At 38.9% G+C, this 19,626-nt stretch overlaps 1 protein-coding gene across 1 annotated transcript in view; it reads left to right on the top strand.

Annotated features, from left to right (window-relative positions):
• The window catches only part of LOC127430621 (protein turtle homolog B-like), a 188,803-nt gene that overhangs the window by 59,803 nt on the left and 109,374 nt on the right, over positions 1 to 19,626 (top strand). The window contains exon 3 of the mRNA XM_051680512.1: positions 10,474 to 10,620. Within this exon, the coding sequence (XP_051536472.1) occupies positions 10,474 to 10,620 (147 nt within the window). The remainder of the gene's footprint in view (positions 1 to 10,473; positions 10,621 to 19,626) is intronic.

Genomic DNA, 19,626 nt, shown 5'->3' with positions numbered 1-19,626 from the left:
TGGTAGACACAATCACTCAGGTTAGGGCTCCCTCTACGAGGCGCCTGTATGCCTTGAAGTGGCGTCTGTTCGCTAAGTGGAGTTCTTCCCGACACGAAGACCCCCAGAGATGTGCAGTCGGATCAGTGTTTTCCCTCTTGCAGGAGAGGCTGGAGGGGCAGCTGTCCCCCTCTACCTTATGTAGCCACTATTTCGGCGCATCACGATGCAGTAGATGGTAAGTATTTGGGGAAGCACGACTTGATCATCAGGTTCCTGAGAGGCGCTAGGAGGGTGATAGCATTGAGATGTGATCGCACTTACCTACTTAAAATGAAAAACACCACTTACATAGTATTACTTGCGTTGTTGCATGTGGATAACGATCACATTATCATTTACACCTTTGTCGAATGTGTGGTCCACTAATAAAACATTTTAATGAATCGAATTAAAGGAATGCTTATTTTACACAATATTTGCTCAAAATACACACACGCACAAAAAAAATGTAAAACCTCAACACATTATTTAATCTCACTTATGGGTAGAGAGCTTTATCACAGGTCAAGAGCCGGTCTGTGCAAACAGATTATATATTTGAAAAAATAAATCTCCTATTTTCTGCACTGATAGATCTGGAGGTCCAGATCTATGGACAGGTGGAGGAGGCAATGATATCCAGAACAGAGCATCTGCTGAAAACATGAAAGAGCTTTTGGGGTGGGCAGGAGGAGGAGGAGGGTGAAGCAGATAAAATATGATCCTTTTCTTCCTAATTGAGATCTGAAATGATATAATTGATAAAGAACAGAGACAGAAAGAGCATGTAAGATTTAGAAAAGCAAAGAAACTGTGATAGTTTATCAGACATGGCTGGAGGCAAGATATACAATTTTGATGGCTCTCACTCACAGTGAATGGTAATGAGATGGGAAAGGCTTTTTTCAATCTCCATTCCTCTCATTCTGATTCCTCAGCTGAGTTTCCAACAGTGGTTTTAACACATTGTGCAGTGCTGAGTTGTATTTATTTCACAGATTAAGACAGGGCCGGAGTGGGATTCATATTCAGCCCAAGATGTCATTTCCAAGTCAGCCCACACCCAAAAGGGCGGTTGGAGGTGAAGATGATAACAATAAAACTAGATCACAGCAAAAATATGCAATATATGTAATTACTTGAAAATTATTGAAGCTCTCCATGTCATTATACCACATACGGCATTCACTAAGATTTTCACTTTGTCATAAGACATCATTGTATGTGTTGTAAAAATAAGTGAATGTTAAAGGGATATTTGATCATTTCCTCACCCTCATGCCATCCCAGATGTGTATGACTTTCTTTTGCAGAACATGAATGAAGATGTTTAGAAGAACTGTTGGTCCATTCAATGCAAGTAAATGAGAAGCAGTGAGAAAGTCATTTTTTACTATAAACCTCCACTTTAACTTTCATAAGCACTCTTCTCTCTTTAAGAGTTCTTCTTCTGTTTTTGGTGATTTACATAAGCATATCGCCCCCTACTGGGCAGGGAGGAGAATTTATAGTAAAAAAAAAAAAAAAAAAAAAATATTTAAATATTGATCTGTTTCTCACCCACACTTATCATATCGCTTCTGAAGACATAGATTAAACAACTGGAGTTGTATGGATTACTTTTATACTGCATTTATGTGATTTGTGTACCTTCTGAGTTCTGATCACCATTCACTTGCATTGAAAGGACCAACAGAACTGAGAAATTCTTCTAAAAAGCTTAATTTATATTCAGCAGAAGACAGAAAGTCATACACATCTGGGATGGCATGAGGGTGAGTAAATGAGAAATTTCATTTTTGGGTAAACTAAGTTTATTTTAAAGAGTATCTAGGCACATAATAACACTATAGAACTGTAAATGTTTATAACTCTTTCAAGATGTACAGGCTCACACTTTAAATGGTCAGTGCTTTGTATTTTAGATAATTAAAATAGCAACAGATCCAGTGAAACAATTAAGGTTGAGTGATTGTTTTTACGTTTTTACATGCCATTTTACAATGATAAGAGAGAAGTAAAAGACTAAAAATAACACATTTGTACTTTTCTTTTACTTGGAATGTAAATGTTCAGGACAAAGGCAAAATGGTTACTGTCTCTTTAAGAGGGTTTTATTGCATTATACAACATTGAAGGCACTCTGTGCCATTTTTTTCGTTGAGTTTAATCTTTTGAGAGCTGTAAAGTCCTATTATTTTCGTACCGTGTCGTGCTGTTGCATCTGTATTCATTTACTTTTAGTATTCTGTTATTTTGTGACAAATAATAATTTTGCTATTATCATTCTGCACTGCTAGGAAAGAGGATTTCAGAGATTAATTAATTGAGATTGTGAGACTGCAGTCAGTATTAAACTTGTGATGATCTTGTACCTGATGCACGTTCATCCATTCAGCTATTAGTAGCCTATCTGTTCTCGATGGATCGTCCGTGATCCTTCCCGCGCTGTCAAGTGAAGCGGCGCAACATCAGTTTCGTCTCTCACAGGCTACTCTCTCATTTGTTTGGGTGTGAGATGATAAAATACAGACTGCGTCTGCTATAATATGGAGCGCTATTCTGATCCTTTAAATACCGGATGTTACGGACTGTTGGCAATTGTTACGCGACATATGATGAAAGTTTGTCAATCAACATGCGGACCTAACCTGCCCAATTTTTGACCGGCCCAGCGGGAATTCTCCCGATCTTCCCGACTGCCACTCCGGCCCTGGATTAAGATATTCAATAATGTGAAAGCTCTATTAAGAACTACATTCCATTTTTACAATGCAGACATACAATGCAGGATTAACTAAGAAGCAAAGACAAACCTAGTCAGTGTGATTTTTAAAAATCTAATTTGATTGCTGAATTCCAGGAGAAATACTACATTATCCACAAACCTGTTGCAAGATTCACCAATCAGAGAAGGCCCTGTTACCATGGAATAGAGGAATCATGGTGATCTGACTCCACAGTGACTGACCACTCTCATAAAGCATTGTGAATGACATACGGTAGTCAAATTGGTCTCTACACTCCAAAACTGCTTATATATTTGTATATATTTGAATATTTTATAGTACACTTTAAACATGATGAAGAAAATATTATGTAAAACTAAATTACAGCCGTTTTTGGTGAAAAAAATCTAAAATTAGGGCTGTCACTCGCTGAAATTAATCGAATGAATTACATGATATGACAATGAATTAATCAAATTAATCGCAATTAATTGCATACATCAATATTTGCAGAGAAAGGCCTCCAAATAAAAATAATTAAATATACTGTATATATGTAAATTTTATTTAAATAATTATAAAATAATATACACTATAAAAAATAAATATAAATTCAATAGTTAAAATACAGTACATTACATTGTTATGGCAGACGATTAAAACATTGATTAGACAAAACAAAAAGTGGCTTTTGATTTCCATATCATTGAACATTAGTCTGTAATTGGCCAACAGTCCACAGCAATCCATTTTGCCATTTAATTCGTTATCCTGTTTAGGGCAGACTTTTTATAAGGGCCTTTCTAAGGACACGTCTACTGTATGTACATATGCATCAGATGGACACTTTGGAGTGACACTTTGATTGCATTGGATCATTAACAGCAACTTTATGATGTTGTGTTAAGTGTATTTTGAAACGTTGAAAAACTCGTCTTGAGATCCCTGTGTACGGAGTTGCACTCTGTCCAGCCGTCCAGTGTGGTTTGTTGTAGGGCTGCACGATTATGACAGAAATCACAATTGTTGATTATTTCCTTTGATATTGTAATTGCGATTAACATGAATACAATTTACATTAAAATATTATTTTGGGGTGGATCATATTTTTTTAACGTAGGCTGCACATCCAAACCAAGCCGAAAAGTGTTTCTGAATTTATTGCTGTTTTATCAGTAAACTAATCATAAACAGTCTACTTCACATTGGCCCTCTTAAAAGTACTAAAAACAAAGCTGTTGTTCAAATTTTTTATAATTTAGAGACAAAAGTGAGCAAGGGTCACGTCTGTAATCGGTTACAACAAGGCTTAACCACTGAAAAAATCTTTTTTTTTAAATACGCAACATGAGTTGAACTGCATAGACTGCTATAATTGAAGTTTTTCTCACGATTAGTTAATTGTGGCAGGTGTAATTGTAATCTTGATTATTTTTTTCGATTGTGCAGCCCTAGTTTGTTGCCTGTACCGCTGCAGTTGTGCTAACTGCCCCCTACTGACTCCTAAAACATGTAGGTGGTACAGTACTGCAAGCTTGAATTGCTCTGGTTGTAGGAAAATTCCTTATTACTGTCTGGTAAATAAAGATTAATGCCCTTACATTTTTAACTCATTATTTTTTATATAAGTAATCACACTTTATTAACATGATAAACCGACAGTCCTAATTAAAATGCTACCAAAGTATTAAATATGATCCCTTTAATATTAATCAACTATTAGATATTTGTTATGCAAATTTAGTTTGCTTAAAAGACCAGCTTAGGCCAGCATCAATTTGCAGATGCTGGTTAGTACTGGTTTGGTAAACCAGAATAACCATGCTTTTACTTGCAACACTTTTCAACCAGCATAATCCTTTTTGGTGAAGCTGGTTGACCGAAGCTGGTTAAGCTATTTAAAAGGCTGTTGTGCATAATATCAATATCACTAACAGTAGGAAGCACTATAGCTGTCAGTGTTCCACTGAGCATAATTCAGAATTGTGGCAGAGGAAGCTTGTGTGCTTCTTTGACCTGTGTATACATGAGATCTCATACAGCACCATATTTCCTCCGACCTTTGGCCCCATAGTGGGCACTGCATTCTCCAAACTAATGGCTCCACTCAGCTTGGCCACAGTAGCCCTGTGTCTTGGTGCGTAAAACCCAGACACGACTCCCTATACTGGAATGAGAGCTGCAAAAAGCCTGCTTGTCAACAAATTACTCTGTATGAATCCCCTTAATGAGCCTTTGTGTAAGTATATGAATGGGAGATGATAAAGAGGCCACTTTATGGCTGAAGACATAGAGATGGCACATACCTGATAGTTACTGTTTTATTCATTAAAAGCAAATAGTGAGGAAATAAAGATGCTTTGAAAGAACCTGAACATCTGTCTGCATGAGACTCAGTGCTTTGTAAGAAAAAAAAATGCACAGTGAATAATGTGAAAACACAGTGAACTTATGATTTATTAAATATTCACATGGTAATCTCTAAACTAAAGCTCACTTGAATTAGTGTTTTAGATCATTAGACATGACATTATGGTGACTTTGTAAGGCAAAAAATAGTCTAAAAATAGTTTCCCTCATTCAAAAACACTCTGTCAGTTGAATGAATGTCTGGGCAGCATGGCAGCCTGGCCTTTCAGAGAGCAAAAGAGGAAAATGAAAATAAAACAAAAGTGGAAGAGGCAGTTTCATGCTGCTGTACTGTACTGACCTCCAGAGTGTCACTACTTGAGGAATATCCTTAAAGGGGTAGTTCACCCAAAAATGTAAATTCTCTCATCATTTACTCACCCTCATGCCATCCCAGATGGCTGACATTCTTTCATCTGCTGAACACAAACAAAGATTTTTAGAAGAATATCTCAGCTCTATAGGTCCATACAATGCAAGTGAATTGGTGCCAAAATTTGGAAGCGACAAAAAACAAATAAGGGCAACATAAAAGTACTCCAGACAACACTGGTGGTTAAATCCATAGCTTCTGAAGCTATATGATAGGAGTGGGTGAGAGACATATCAGTATTTAAGTCCTTTTTCCTTTCACTTTCTCCTTCTCCTGTTTTTGTTGATTCACATTCTTTGTGCATATCGCCCCCTACTGGGCTGGAATTTATGACAAAACAGTGACTTACAAATTGATCTGTTTCTCATCCACACCTATCATATCATGTCTGAACACATGGATTTAAACACTGGAGTCATATGGATTACTTTTATGCTCCCTTTTGGAGCTTCAAAATGTTGGCACCCATTCACTTGCATTGTGAAGACCTACAGAGCTGAAGTATTCTTCAAAAAATTTACATTTTTGTTCTGCAGAAGAAAGTCATACACATCAGGATGCCAGGAGGGTGAGTAAATCATGAGAGAATTTATTTTTGGGTGACCTATCCCTTTAACCTCCATCACGTGTCATCATGTTGTTTTTGCTGCACCCTTAACACTCTCACATGGCTGTAAAAATAGACCAGATGCTTGACCGCTCTCATTTGCCTCTGTTTTTCCTTCATCTTTATTGATCTGAGGCCTCACAAAAGCTTCTGTGTTTTTGTTGACGCTGGTGTTTATTTGATGATTGCGACTGATATGGAATTAGTTTGGTAGCCATTCAGAAACATGTTCGGTGTACACAAGTGTGTGCATAGTGGTAGCTTAAGAGTTCTTAATCTAATCTGTTTAGAAACAAGAGGAACACCTGCAGTTATACAGTGTTTAGCTCTTTACTGGGGCAGCCAGGTACTAATGCTGTCAACCCTGCTGAAAAGACCAGCTTATACCAGCATCTATTTCCATCAGGTATATGGTGTTACTAGAGAGGTTGCACATTGTGTGTTCCCTTCATGGACAAATTATGTATGTGCTTTGTGGCCATATAGCAGGTGATTTATTAAAGCTGCACTACATACGATTATTGAGAGAGTACATAAAAAATCCATGTTAAAAACCCTGTACTTGTCTTACCCCGATTCACTATGGAAAGCCTACAATATTTATTTTTATTTCAAGCTTTTGGGTCAGATTTGGCACAAATGCGAATGCATACGTCATTCGTCCTTGCGTGTTTACGTCATGTCCATAAGCTCAGAAAGAAGGTCCCGCTGTGTCACGTGAGTGTCGGGGAAGCAGGAAGCGAGTGCGACAGCTGTTCAGCAGCAGCGTGACATCACTCTCCTAATGGATTTTTTACTGTTTTTAACTGTTTGGTGAAGTTGTTTACCTGCTAAAATACTTGGTTATGTTTTATGGTTGAGTTATTTAAGCTTATATAGGTTAATGTATCAAACATTAATCATGTACTGATCGCGATGTGCTTATAAGTTTCTTCTTTTTCCTTTGAAGTTATTGTAACATGTTTACTAATTTTCATGACTTCTGAGTATTTTCTAACATTGCTGCAGTTACGAGATTCCCTAAGTGTGTGTCTCTAAGGGCTCTATTTTCGTGAGTGCGACCGTGCGCAACATATTATCCAATTTTCGTGAGACCTAATTTAAAGTGGAATTTTCTTGCCAGAGCAAAGCACAAGTGGGCATGGGTGGGAGCGTTTGCGCAATCTGTGGGTGTACGTGCACAAACTGTGGGTGTATTGAATGTTAATGAAGTTGCGCCAAATGCAATTTGCATTTTCCTTAGAAATAGGTCATCATAGGTCAAGATGTTTCAAAAGCACATCTTATCTCAGTGCAAAGTTTAAACACAGTTCCTGCATTTGCAGTTTTGAGATTCCACTAAAAGGTGGTAATAAAGTTACAAGTAAAGTTACCTGATTGTTGTCCAACCTCTAAAAATATAGTGGAACATCATATGAAGTCCCTGACAATCACTGTCATAGCCGTTTTAAGAAATAAAAATGTATGAGATTTATGTTAAACTATCTATAGGTCATGGTTTGTTTTCTGTTTTTTTTATTATTTTTTTATTTTTTTGTTTTGTACATGTACTAAATGTTATCCATGCTAATCACTTACTTCTCTCAGCAAATACTACAGTATTTGATAGAATGTAAATGGCCTGTATGCCAAAACAATACTGATTAATTATATAATGGGTGTTTCTTCAACTATGGGCATTTTGCCTCTTTGGAACTATACTGGAACTATAAGACTATGAATTCTCTACTATACACACATGCACGTTCATGCTTTTGTGGCCACTTAGAAACACAATGACAGATTCATACAGTATGCATATGCATCAGCTAAATTCACTTTATCAATTGAGTGTAATAGTTTTATGTTGTATGCTGTGGGACCATAAAAGTTTCCTTTCAGAGTTACATTTAAAAAAAAAAAAGAAAGTTTAAAAAGGATGAACACAGCTCTGTAATGGCCATATACATCCTCTGTTGTCTAGCAATCCCTCTGCCAGCATTGATATCATTTCCTGCCATCTGTTTAGCACTGGTGCCAGATTGCAAAGAAAAAGACTTAAATTCCCTTTTCTCTGAATAACTCTCGAAAACATCAATGTCTCTAGGGCCAGTCAACAGTCGACTAGTCGGCAATCTAAAATACAAAGGTTTTAATGCAACAAAAATTTCTGATTTTGTCAGGCTGGCCTATGTAAGCCACAGCAGAGGACACTATTGTGCATTAACAGTTTTTAGGGATTGTGCCAATCTAAGTTTCACCTGCCCCTCTCATTAAAAATGAACTGTGTGTCCAAAAGATTGGTAAATTTTTCTGAGCATCTGCCTATGCAAGGGTCATGATGGTAAACGAGTCAACTAGTCATCAAACAACCGACTAGGCTATTAGTGAGGTCGACTTGGTAGATTTTGTTTGTTTTGATAATTTCGTGGTGGTGCTTTATGTAGTGTGCTGACAGCATGCAAGCTTTAGGCATTAGTTTGTCTTTAAAGTTTTGTCTTTCAACTCATCCCCTTTAAATGACCCCCACTACAGCCATATACTTTGGCAGAAGGCATCTTTGACAGTTGTGTTGCAACTCGTGCTGTTTTTTAAGCATCCTGCCACAAGCTTTACATTTTTTAAGATAGTGTGTCAGTTAAAAATATTGTAACTTTTATCATTGCGGCTTGAGACGTTCCAATCTGCATTCTATTCCATTCTGTTGCTGTTCTATCTTGCTGTTTTGAACACAATAATGCTTTTTATGTGAACGTCCCTAATAAAGGCATCCGCCTGAGATTAGGTGAACCCAAAACCAGCCTAATTATACAGAGCATCCTTAATATCGATTAGCCGACTTTATCGACTTCAGGCAACCCACCGAAAGGTCCATTTAGAAAACATTTAGATTTGCACATCCATAATGAAAATACAGTGAAAATCTACACATATGAACCAGATAATAGATAAAAGCAGGCAATAGTTTGTATAACATAAGGCTGGCATAGGTCTTGGGCTGTTTTTTAATCCTAACCCATCCACGACAGCAAGGGCCACAGCCCTGCAGGCAACCTAGCCAGCTATAACACAGAGTGTCATGATGGATTTACCCTGTCTGGCGCGGTTAAGATATGTGTTTATCTATGTTGCTCACAGCAGCACTGTGGGCTGTGTCAGCTCTCACTTCAGCCTTCACGGCTCCTGGATATGACGCTACTCTGGCCAAAACAACACAGTCATGAGTGATGCATGAGTGGAGCATCATTTCAAGAGTAAATATAAACATTTGCATTTAATTTACTTGAAGGAATTAAGTGTGAAATGGAGCCTCTGGCTCCTTTGTTTGCTGCACCAAAGGACTTTGCTGTAACATGAACTTAAATGTTAAATAATATAACTGCGTAATGTTGTGTTTAAGGGGATATATCAAGGAAAACAGGATTTTTCTTTGCTCTTTTGAAATAAAATCTACAATGAAGGCATACTGAAACATTCACAATGTAAAGTGATAAGAAATATATACCTTGAATGCACTGTAAATCACTGTAAGTCAAGTAAGCGTCTGCCAAACGCATAAATGTAAATGTAATGTCCAGGACCATTAGTAGATTTTTGTTGCAGAAATAGGTCATTCAGATATTGTCATGTTCAAGATGTCAGAACAATCAGCACATGAACATATGACTGCCCATGTTTTCATATCATGGCCTATTTAGTATTAAACAACTTGTTACTCATTTCACATGCAAAGAGGTTAGCCAATCATACCAGAGTTTATTTACAAATAGAATCTGAAAGGTACAGAAGCAAAAACAGAATCGTTTCATAGCTCTTGACATTCAGCTAAATTTCAGAGTGACCTGGGTCTGTAAAGCTCCAAAAAAAACAACAACAACATAAAAGCACTTAAAAGTAGTCCTTGTGACTCATCCATGAGCTTCAGGGGAGGGCAAGATTATCAGTGAATAGTGACTTATATTTCCGGTCTGTTTCTTCACACAAAGCTATTGTATGGCTTTAAGAGTTGGTGTTTTTGTAATTTTTGCCACTTGACAGCTCCTGGTCACTGTGAACTGTGGTTTTATGGCAAGAGTTACATTCTACGAAAAAAATCTACTTTTGTGTTCCACAGAAAAACAACATACAGTTCTGGAACGATATGAGGGTGATTCAATAATTATTGTTTTATTTGGTTGCACTTTTTAATAAAAAGATTATTTTGATTTCTTAGACTGACATATTCTAGCAATTTACATGATGAATATGAATGTGATTGCTGGGTGTGTTCACTACTATTAGAGCTACAATCATTTGCTGCAATCTCTCTCATGTGTTTTGTGTATCTGTTTTTGTTTTGTGTTTGAACACCACAGGCCGAGCCAGCTTGCATGGCAAGTCATCTCTACGCATTGAGAGGGTTCGATCGGAGGACCAGGGCTGGTACGAGTGCAAGGTTCTGATGCTGGAGCAACAGTACCACACCTTTCACAATGGCAGCTGGGTTCACCTCACTGTCAATGGTGAGTTTACGATCTCAGATCAGTTTCCCCTTGTTGCTTATAATGGTCAATTTCAGATCTTGGCCCGAGAACAGTGCACCTGAATCATCTTTGAAAGATTAAGCTCAGCCCAGAGCATCTTTAGTCTCTGCCTGCCTTTGGCTATGACACAGTGTCATCATGCCTCCTTGGTTACGTTGCCTAGGTAGCAGACACTCAAATCCCCAAACTGGTTGCAGTACATTAACTCTGGCTCATGGCTGTGTGATATCTACTCTGCCTCTATGCTGTTTTACTCCTGTAATAGACAACAGCTTTAGTAAACTCCCATTAAATCAACAGCAGTGAGTCAGATTGCTCTTTCTGGTATTAGATTCACAGTTATAGAGAGCTTGAACTGATTGTGATTGTTAAAGTTTGGGTCATTTATTGGGTAAGCCCAATGGTGTGACACAGTATGACCAAAACCTCACGGTATGAGTAATTTTATATCATGGTGGTAACTGGTAACAGCATATTTCACCATACAGGTATTTTGCTGAAATTAAATGGAAAAAAACTGTTTACATATTAAATTACCATATGGAGATACCTATTCCCTATTGGATTAATCCATTTAATTTAATATTTAATTAATTGAATACTTTTCAGAAGAAAGTTGTGTTATTTTATCTTATTTTTTATCTTATAACTTGATTGACACAAAAAATATATAATAAATTTCATCCTAAATGAATAAGTGTGGCACCAGTGCAAAAACCCTTCACATTATGAATTGCTGGAGTTAGAGATGCACAAATAACCGAAAAAATAATCGAGATTACAGTCACAGCTGTCGGAATTATACTATATAATCGTGAAAATTGCCAATTTCAGCATTCCATTACTCCCATTGCACCAACATTTTCTCTTTACAAACATATTTTTTGAGCCGTTGTGTGCATGAATGCAAAGGCAAATCAGAGGCGTTTAAATTTGCCTCAAGAAATATCAGTAATGCTCACTATCTAAATTATACTGTGTATAATTTATTCAAAATATGAATAACACTTTATTTTTCATGCAACTAAAATAATAATGCAATTCAGGAACACAGTTCTTAGCTTGTTTTGATGCATAGCCCACATAAAAAATATGGGATGCAGCTGCCCCAAACAAAATAAGTATTTTAATGTAAATTCTATTAATCAAAATGAATAATCACAGTTACAATAGCAAAGGAAATAATCTGCCATTGTGATTTTCGTCATAATTGTGCAGCCCTAGCTGGAGTTAAAATCATTAGATTGCACTACGTATGTGTATGTGTGTATGTATGTATGTATGTGTGTGTCTGTGTGTGTATGTACTTATGTGTATAACAATTTTTTATTTTTTATTATTATCTATGTCTTGCTGCTGTTTTTGTATTGTTTTTGTACTGTTGCACACTGGAAGCTCCTGTCACCAAGACAAATTTCTTGTATGTGTAAGCATACTTGGCAATAAAGCTCATTCTGTTTCTGATTCTGATATAAAACTATAAAACGTTACTACTAAACTGATAGTGCAGACTCCAGTTTCTGATAGGATGAGCCACATTTAAAGCCATTGTAAAATAGTCGATACAATGTACGTGCACCTGTGACCTCACTTCAGTTGAATTCTCTTTTAATTTGTTGCAACGCAAAATAGAAAATGCCACAGTGTATTTACACCTGGCTTTTAATGAAATCGATTGCTATCCGAATTTGATCTGAACACTAAAATGTATGTTAATGCCATGCCATTTTGTTTTCGGACAGTGGGTGGGAGCTATTGTGGCTATTGTGAGGGCAGATTGTAAATGTAGCTGTGCCTAATCAGCTACATGAGACCACAAGGGCCCTGTTGCAATCTAAGTGAATTTGAAAATATGTGTGTTTGTGCATTTGTGTTGCGCCCGGTCTTAAATCTAGCAGCTCAGCACACACAAGTTGGAGTGTTGACAGGCCAGTTTATCAGCTGCATGTTGTGTGTGTGTGTGTGTTTGTGTGTGTGTGTGTGTGTGTGTGTGTGTGTGTGTGTGTGTGTGACTGTATGCCTTGCGGTCCTGTGTGACTAATACACTAATATCAGTAGTGTTTCTTCTACAAGAACACACAACCAGACAAACTATTTAGTATTATTTTCTGCACAGAGCTGGGAAAAACGCCACAGTCCAGCCAGATATAGCCACTCCTGAGACATCATACTGTAAGAGGATGAGAGGGCACACTTGTATACATATGGCAACCTGTTCTCATAGAATGAACGTTACTCTATATACGTACATTTTTGCAAACTGACTTTTACGTCCCGCTTTCTACATTTCTCTGCAGTTTCCTGCAGAAATGAACACTAGAGGCACTACAACTGTGCGTTCTATTCATTGTCACAGAAATCACGAGTAAAATTGCTGACTATGCCTTTATAAAAATTAATTTTTCACTCTATTACTCACCCCCCCATTATGTTATGATAGCAAAACACTTTTACTTTAATGCATTGATTTAAAAACTATACATTTTAACACTTGTATTACAGACCCACCTCCATCTAAAATTCACCTTATAAACCTTGTCTGATTACAACCTCATTTCGCTTGGTTTTGATGCCCTCCGCTGGACATTTAACTTGAAACTGCAGCCAAACTTGGAACGAAGAATGTCATTTCAGTTTTGCAAAAACGTTGCAATGTTCACGTAAATTTCATGAGACCAGGCTGACATATGGACAGGAGAAACCATAATGCTAAATATGGTGGCTCAAATCCCGCCTTACAGTTAAAAGAGCCAATCGGCTTTCTGATATAGGCCTCACAATGCTCAATATGGCGGCTACAGGAATGGATGTACCACCTTACAGTTATTCAGAGCACACTTTCAAACTTTTTTATACAACATTAGAATTTAATCAGGGACTAAATGGTACTTTAGGCTGTACTGTAATATGTTTATGTCTCTTCTGTGTGACTGGCAGGTCCTCATCCCTCATTAGAATTTCTCTCATGTTACTGCAGACTTTTGTATAAAAAAATAAATAAAAAAAAAAGATTAAAAAAATCACTAGCAAAAAAGGTTTGCATATCACTGTGAATATTTGCATGCAACACTGATGAAGTGTTTTGAGTAAGATATGTAATTGCTGGCATTGTGTGCAGTCAGTAAACGCAGTGATGCCGTGTTTGGGGCTGTTTAGGGGGCAGTTAGCATGTGTGGGGGGTAAATTAAAGATGATCGAGTGGCTCTCTGGAAAGAAATTAGCTCTGTTTAGCTGCTGTGTCTTCATGCCTCAGAGCTTCTGTTTTACATTTCCTTTGATATTTTCACACTCTCTCTCTCTCTCACACACTCACATTTGTGTTGCTTGAGGTGTGAGGCATATGTCAAAAGTGCTAAGGATGGGGGTAGGAAGTGATGTAATGGTACATCAATGCAGCAAATAAATTTAAGCACTCATATATGTGATTGCTAGAGCGACAATAATAAAAATAGGTTATTTACTCATCCTAATGTTGTTACAAACCTGTATTACTTTCTTTCTGTGGAACACAAAAATGTTCTGAAGAGTGTGAACGCTGCTCTTTTCCACACAACAGAAGCATACAGTGACCAGGAGTCATCTACCTCCAAAATGGACAAAAAAATGCACCATGACATGTTTTCTCGTGCTATTCTTTTGATACCATACGATAGCTTTTTGTGAAGAACAGACTGAAATGTAAGTTGTTATTCGCTGAAATTATCCCCTCTGTTGTAGCTCTCAAATATATATTCACACTTGCGTGTATATAAGCTTGAAACATCAATATGAGTCGAGCAAGTTTTGATTTCAGTAACACGTAACGCTATTGGTTCCTACATTGGTTCCTACATCGCGACACGGAATGTGTTAATAAACTCAAACATTTCTTATGGTGCTATATGGAATTTTTGTGTCCTGTTTGTAGCTTGATTGCTCCTGGTCTTTATATGCTTTCATTGTAAGGAAAAGAGCAGCTTGAACATCCTTCAAAACATCTCCTTCTGTGTTTCGCAAAAGAAGGAAAGACATTAGTGTGAAATAGCATGAGTTAATAAACTGTTGTTGCTTTTTGGGTGAACTCTTTCTTTGAATGTATCTAATGTATGTCCATCCTGTGTAAATATAGTCCCCCTCAAATAACTTTGTCTCCTTCTCTGCAATGCTCTGCTGTATATGTTAGCATAAAACTCTAGCACAGAGCAGAGCGAGAGACTCTCTGCTTCCTCTGTGATATAAGAGCACATTTACTCTCAACTCATGGTCATCACTAATCCTCTGGATTTAAGATTAAAATTGTTGCAAAGTTGGAGAGAGGAAGCAATTTTTTTTACTGGACTCCAGATAGCTGGGCCCAAACACCTAATGGTCACGTTTATGTTTATCAGGGACAAAAATGAAATGTTTTTCATTTCGGTTCGTTCTGAGCAAAAACTGTATTTTTTCATTCCGGTTCAGAAGTTCTGCAGCCTCCTTTCCATAAGGTTACCGGTTAGAACCAAATTAAAGAACGGGTAGTAATGTTCTTTTTAAAATGACAGTACTCTGTACTAAGGGGTGGGTGAAATACCAATTGCAGTATTGCCAGATCTCACAAGTGAAACAAGCAACCTGGTCTGGAATAACAAGCCCAAAATAAGCCACTTGCCTCACCAAAATAAGTGAAGATAAGCAATTCATTTTTTTTTTCCTGTGTGGTGGATTTATCAGCATAGAAATCATAACACCGCTTCTGAGTCAAAACCTGGCAGCATCAAATCTGTATTAATGCATCATATCTAACAATAATTCATTGAAGACTTGGAAACAATTAAGAAAATAATTTTTTATGTCTAATAATGTTTACCTTGTATCTGGACTAGCCATGCATGTATATGTAGTAATTATACATACTGTACGTAGTTGTTAAAAAGGTGTTCATTCAGAGAATTTAACATCCACAACGGGCAATTAGGCATAGAAATGTGTGATGCAGCAGTTTCTTTCAAAATCAAAGCACATGTTTAATTTTTTCTGGCAATATGAAGTGGTGTAGTTCCAAAAATGTACTGTGATAAACCCTTTGGCCTTTGGTTTCATTAAAAAATTTATTGGAACAAAATGAACTGGTTATAACCAGATACCAGCATTCGGCTTATGTCTGCTGAACCTCAATTTTGATAATGACATTACAAATCTTCTTTTCTACAAAGCATGTTAATTTATAGGCTCTATGGAAAGAGCACAAATCCAGAAAAAGCTATGGAGACAAATGAACACAACAGCAATTTTGGAGGTCTGCTATTGGCCTCAGTGATCTGCAGGATCCAGTGTGGCTGTTTGGAAAATCAAGCTGCTGTATGCTGCCATTTTAATTGGTCCATTAATAGGTCTGTGATTAGCCAAACTGATCCTGTAGCACACTAACTTCAGGCCTGGCTCTTGAGTTAAGGAGCTGTCCATGGTCCTGATACTTTCAGGCCATGGATCTGTCCATGGTACTGATGGCCTCACAGTCTTGTGTGGGTGCTGAATACTATGCACTGTGAGGCCATATGCTTGAGCAGCACTGCAGATGGCAACATGGCATGAGACGTTTAAATGAGTACAGCACGACGGCAGTAAAACACAATTCCGGTACTGGCAAAACTGATATTTGGCGCTCTGATTGTGATAGTCTGTTGAAAAACAATATGTTTGTTGGTTAGTTGATGGATGTAAGTTTAGAATAGGGTTGTCATGATACCAGAGTTTCAGTAATTGATACCAGTACCAGTGAAATTTCATGATGCACAAACACATTCTCTACTGTATTTAAAAAGTGAAATATTAAAATAAACACTGACAATTAACATTAACTATCTTTCTTGTTAATATAGTTTCTTTAAAGGTGCTGTAAGTGATTAAAAAAATATATGAAATGACATGCAGAAAATGTTCCTGTTCCCTGAAAGATTTCATTGAAATAGTTGCCATGAAATATCACACTTGTCTCTGTAACTGCTCTAGTCTCTGTAAACAGTGAGAAAAAAAAATAGGCTACAGGAGTGTATGCGCATGTGTTTTGTGGAAAGAAGGACGCATCTTATTCTGTGATTAAGTCTGGCGGAAGTTCTAGAACTATTAAAATCACTTACAGCACCTTCAATATTATTGAAACAACAGACAGCAGCAGGTTTGTTAGGCTTCAGTTACACTGCAAGGCCAAATATAAATTTTGACACAAAATGGCTTTAATATCTCACCTGTTGATATTGTCTTAAGACATAACAGATGTTCTGTTTACTTAGTACTAGCCAATATGGGGATTTTGACCTAAATGTGCATTTGATTGTCCAGATGCATTACTGCGGGGTCCCAGCTCTTATCATAGAGCATGCGGAAATACGCAAGTGAGCATTTGAAAGCAACTGCCTGTCAGTTAAAGGTGCACTCAGTAAGATTTTAGCTGTGTCTTAATTGTCCCATCAGTCCCAGTAGTACTTGTGGTTTTTGGATGGTTTGTCTTTTGTTTTGTTAATGTTAGTCTGTGTTTTTATCTGTCTTGTAAGGCACACATCCCTATCATGGATATCATTGTATTCAATCCAAATTAATTTTTGTGTTTGTTGCGCACTGCACAGTGACTGTCCACCTTGTGCTCGCATTTGGTGATTGATGTCGCACTGTTTATCCATGATCCGCGCCACTAGAACTGCAGGTAGTAGCGGTTTGTTTCATCTCTCCAGAAGGGACCTCTATTTGGGCATTTTATCTTTCCACTTGCACTAATTCTGTTCGGTCTGTCTGGTGAATCACACTCCTGTTGAAGATTCACCATATCATCTCTCTGGACTGTACTGTTGACTTGAGCTCCGTTGTTGTTTGTAGTAAGTAAATCGTGTTTGTTGTTTTATTGTTTGGTTTGCTTGTTTTGTTAACCTGTACTTTTATTTTTGAGCATTGACTGAAAGCACTATATAAGTAAAAATGTTCTTAATTTTGTCATTATTAGTGGTAGTAACTCAGTCAGTTGCATGACACAGTGTCATGTGCTGTCAACATGGCTGCGCCCATGAGGGGGCAAACAGGTCCATTTAAAATTAAACAGCTTTTATTGGGTTTCTGATATGACTGGAGTCTTCTTCTAGTGTACATCATTTTCAACGTATTTATAAAAAATAAAAAAAATGCTATTCATGTCTTTGTGTAAATTTTTTTAATTAGCAAAAACTTACTAGTGCACCTTTAAACCGCATGTGGTAACTCAATTTTGTTGGTTATCGGAACCAGTTTTGGGGAAGCTATTTTGAAACTGTAGCTTCCCAAGCTTAAAACTACTAACAATGTGAAGTAGCTAAACTACAGTGAAGCTACTCTTTTTTTTTTTTTTTTTTTTAAGTAGTTAGTGTCACGTTCTGTCTCCCTCTTGTTTCCATGGACTCTTATTTTGAAGTTTCCCCCTGGACTCCATTTCCTATAAAGCACTGCCCTCATCACTACCAGCTGTTCTGGAATATCCTCACCTGTCTTCCATTCCCTCATTAGTTCCTTTGTGTATTTATACCCTCCAGTTATGTTCATTCATTGTCAGTTCTCGTCCGTATTAGACTTGTGTTAGTTTGTTGATTTTGTTTATGGCACTCCACGTTATTATATATCTTCTTCATCTCCTCCATTAAAGCCTGCAAATAGACCCACCGCCTCATGCCTCTCCTTCTTCATCATCTCGACCACAAATTGTGACAGAAGAACTGACCAACAAAGATGGATCTGTCAGCTGTAAGAATCCTCCTCCTCGAGCAAGGGGATCGTCCAGTTGAGGATCACGTTCATGAGTTTCTCCAGCTGGCAAATTTGGTGCACTATGGAGACCACTCTCTTGTGGTTTTCTTCAGGGCTGGTCTCTGTAGTGCACTAAAGGAGCTAATGCCTCTGGTAGATCCTCACTGGATGCTCCTCGAGTTTGTGGAAGTGGCCTTCCAAATTAGCGGCTCACCTTTCACTGTGGGTGTGGAGGAAGAGGACTTTAAATCTCCTCCCACAGTGGTGGCCCCCCCGCCTTCCACGGCTCCCTCCTCGACATCTTCCACAGCTCCCTCCTCGACGCCTGCCACGGTCAATGAGCCTGTAGCCTCGGCCATCCCAGAGCCAGAGCCTGTAGCCTCGGCCGTCCCAGAGCCAGAGCCTGTAGCCTCGGCCGTCCCAGTGCCAGAGCCTGTAGCCTCGGCCGTCCCAGAGCCAGAGCCTGTAGCCTCGGCCGTCCCAGAGCCAGAGCCTGTAGCCTCGGCTGTCCCAGAGCCAGAGCCTGTAGCCTCGGCCGTCCCAGAGCCAGAGCCTGTAGCCTCGGCCGTCCCAGAGCCAGAGCCTGTAGCCTCGACCGTCCCAGAGCCAGAGCCTGTAACCTCGACCATCCCAGAACCAGAGCCTGTAGCCCCATCTGTCCCAGACCCAGCTATCGCCAAGTTGGTAGACCTGGACTTTATTCCCACCCTGATCCCCACCCTGACTACCCTTCACCCTCCGCTGGTTCCAACCAGCATAATGGACACCCTGGTTCCATCCTGTGCCCTATCCCTTCCTCCGCTGGTGCCACTTAAGACATTCACCGCTCCTCCTCCCTCTGATCAGCCGGTTCCCCTCAAGTCACCGGCTTGACCATCGGCCCCGGTGACTCCACAGACAAGGGGATCTGCCTACCCTCCGACTCCGCCTTCACCCTCTGAACCCTGGACTCCACCTTGGCCCTCCGATCCCTCTTCATCACCTTGGCCCTACGTCCCCTCGACTCCACAGTGGGCCGTCGGCCTGTCGGCGTCACTGGGGTCCTTTGTCCCTCCAGCTCCGCCTTGGTCAGTCGGCCACCTGGCTCCGCCTTCGGCTCCACAAGGGACCTCCTTCCCTCCAGCTCCGCCTTGGTCCTCAGCCCCATTGGCTCCGCCTCTGTCCTCCGATTCCCCCAGCTCCGCTTCGGTCCTCCGAGCCTTCGGTGCTGCCTCGGTCTTCCGAGCCTCCGGCTCCGCCCTGGTTCTTCCAGCCTTTGGCTAC

This window comes from Myxocyprinus asiaticus, chromosome 40, assembly GCF_019703515.2.
Source record: "Myxocyprinus asiaticus isolate MX2 ecotype Aquarium Trade chromosome 40, UBuf_Myxa_2, whole genome shotgun sequence".
NCBI classification, from domain to species: Eukaryota; Metazoa; Chordata; class Actinopteri; order Cypriniformes; family Catostomidae; genus Myxocyprinus; species Myxocyprinus asiaticus.
This window is presented reverse-complemented; position numbering and strand designations above follow the sequence as displayed.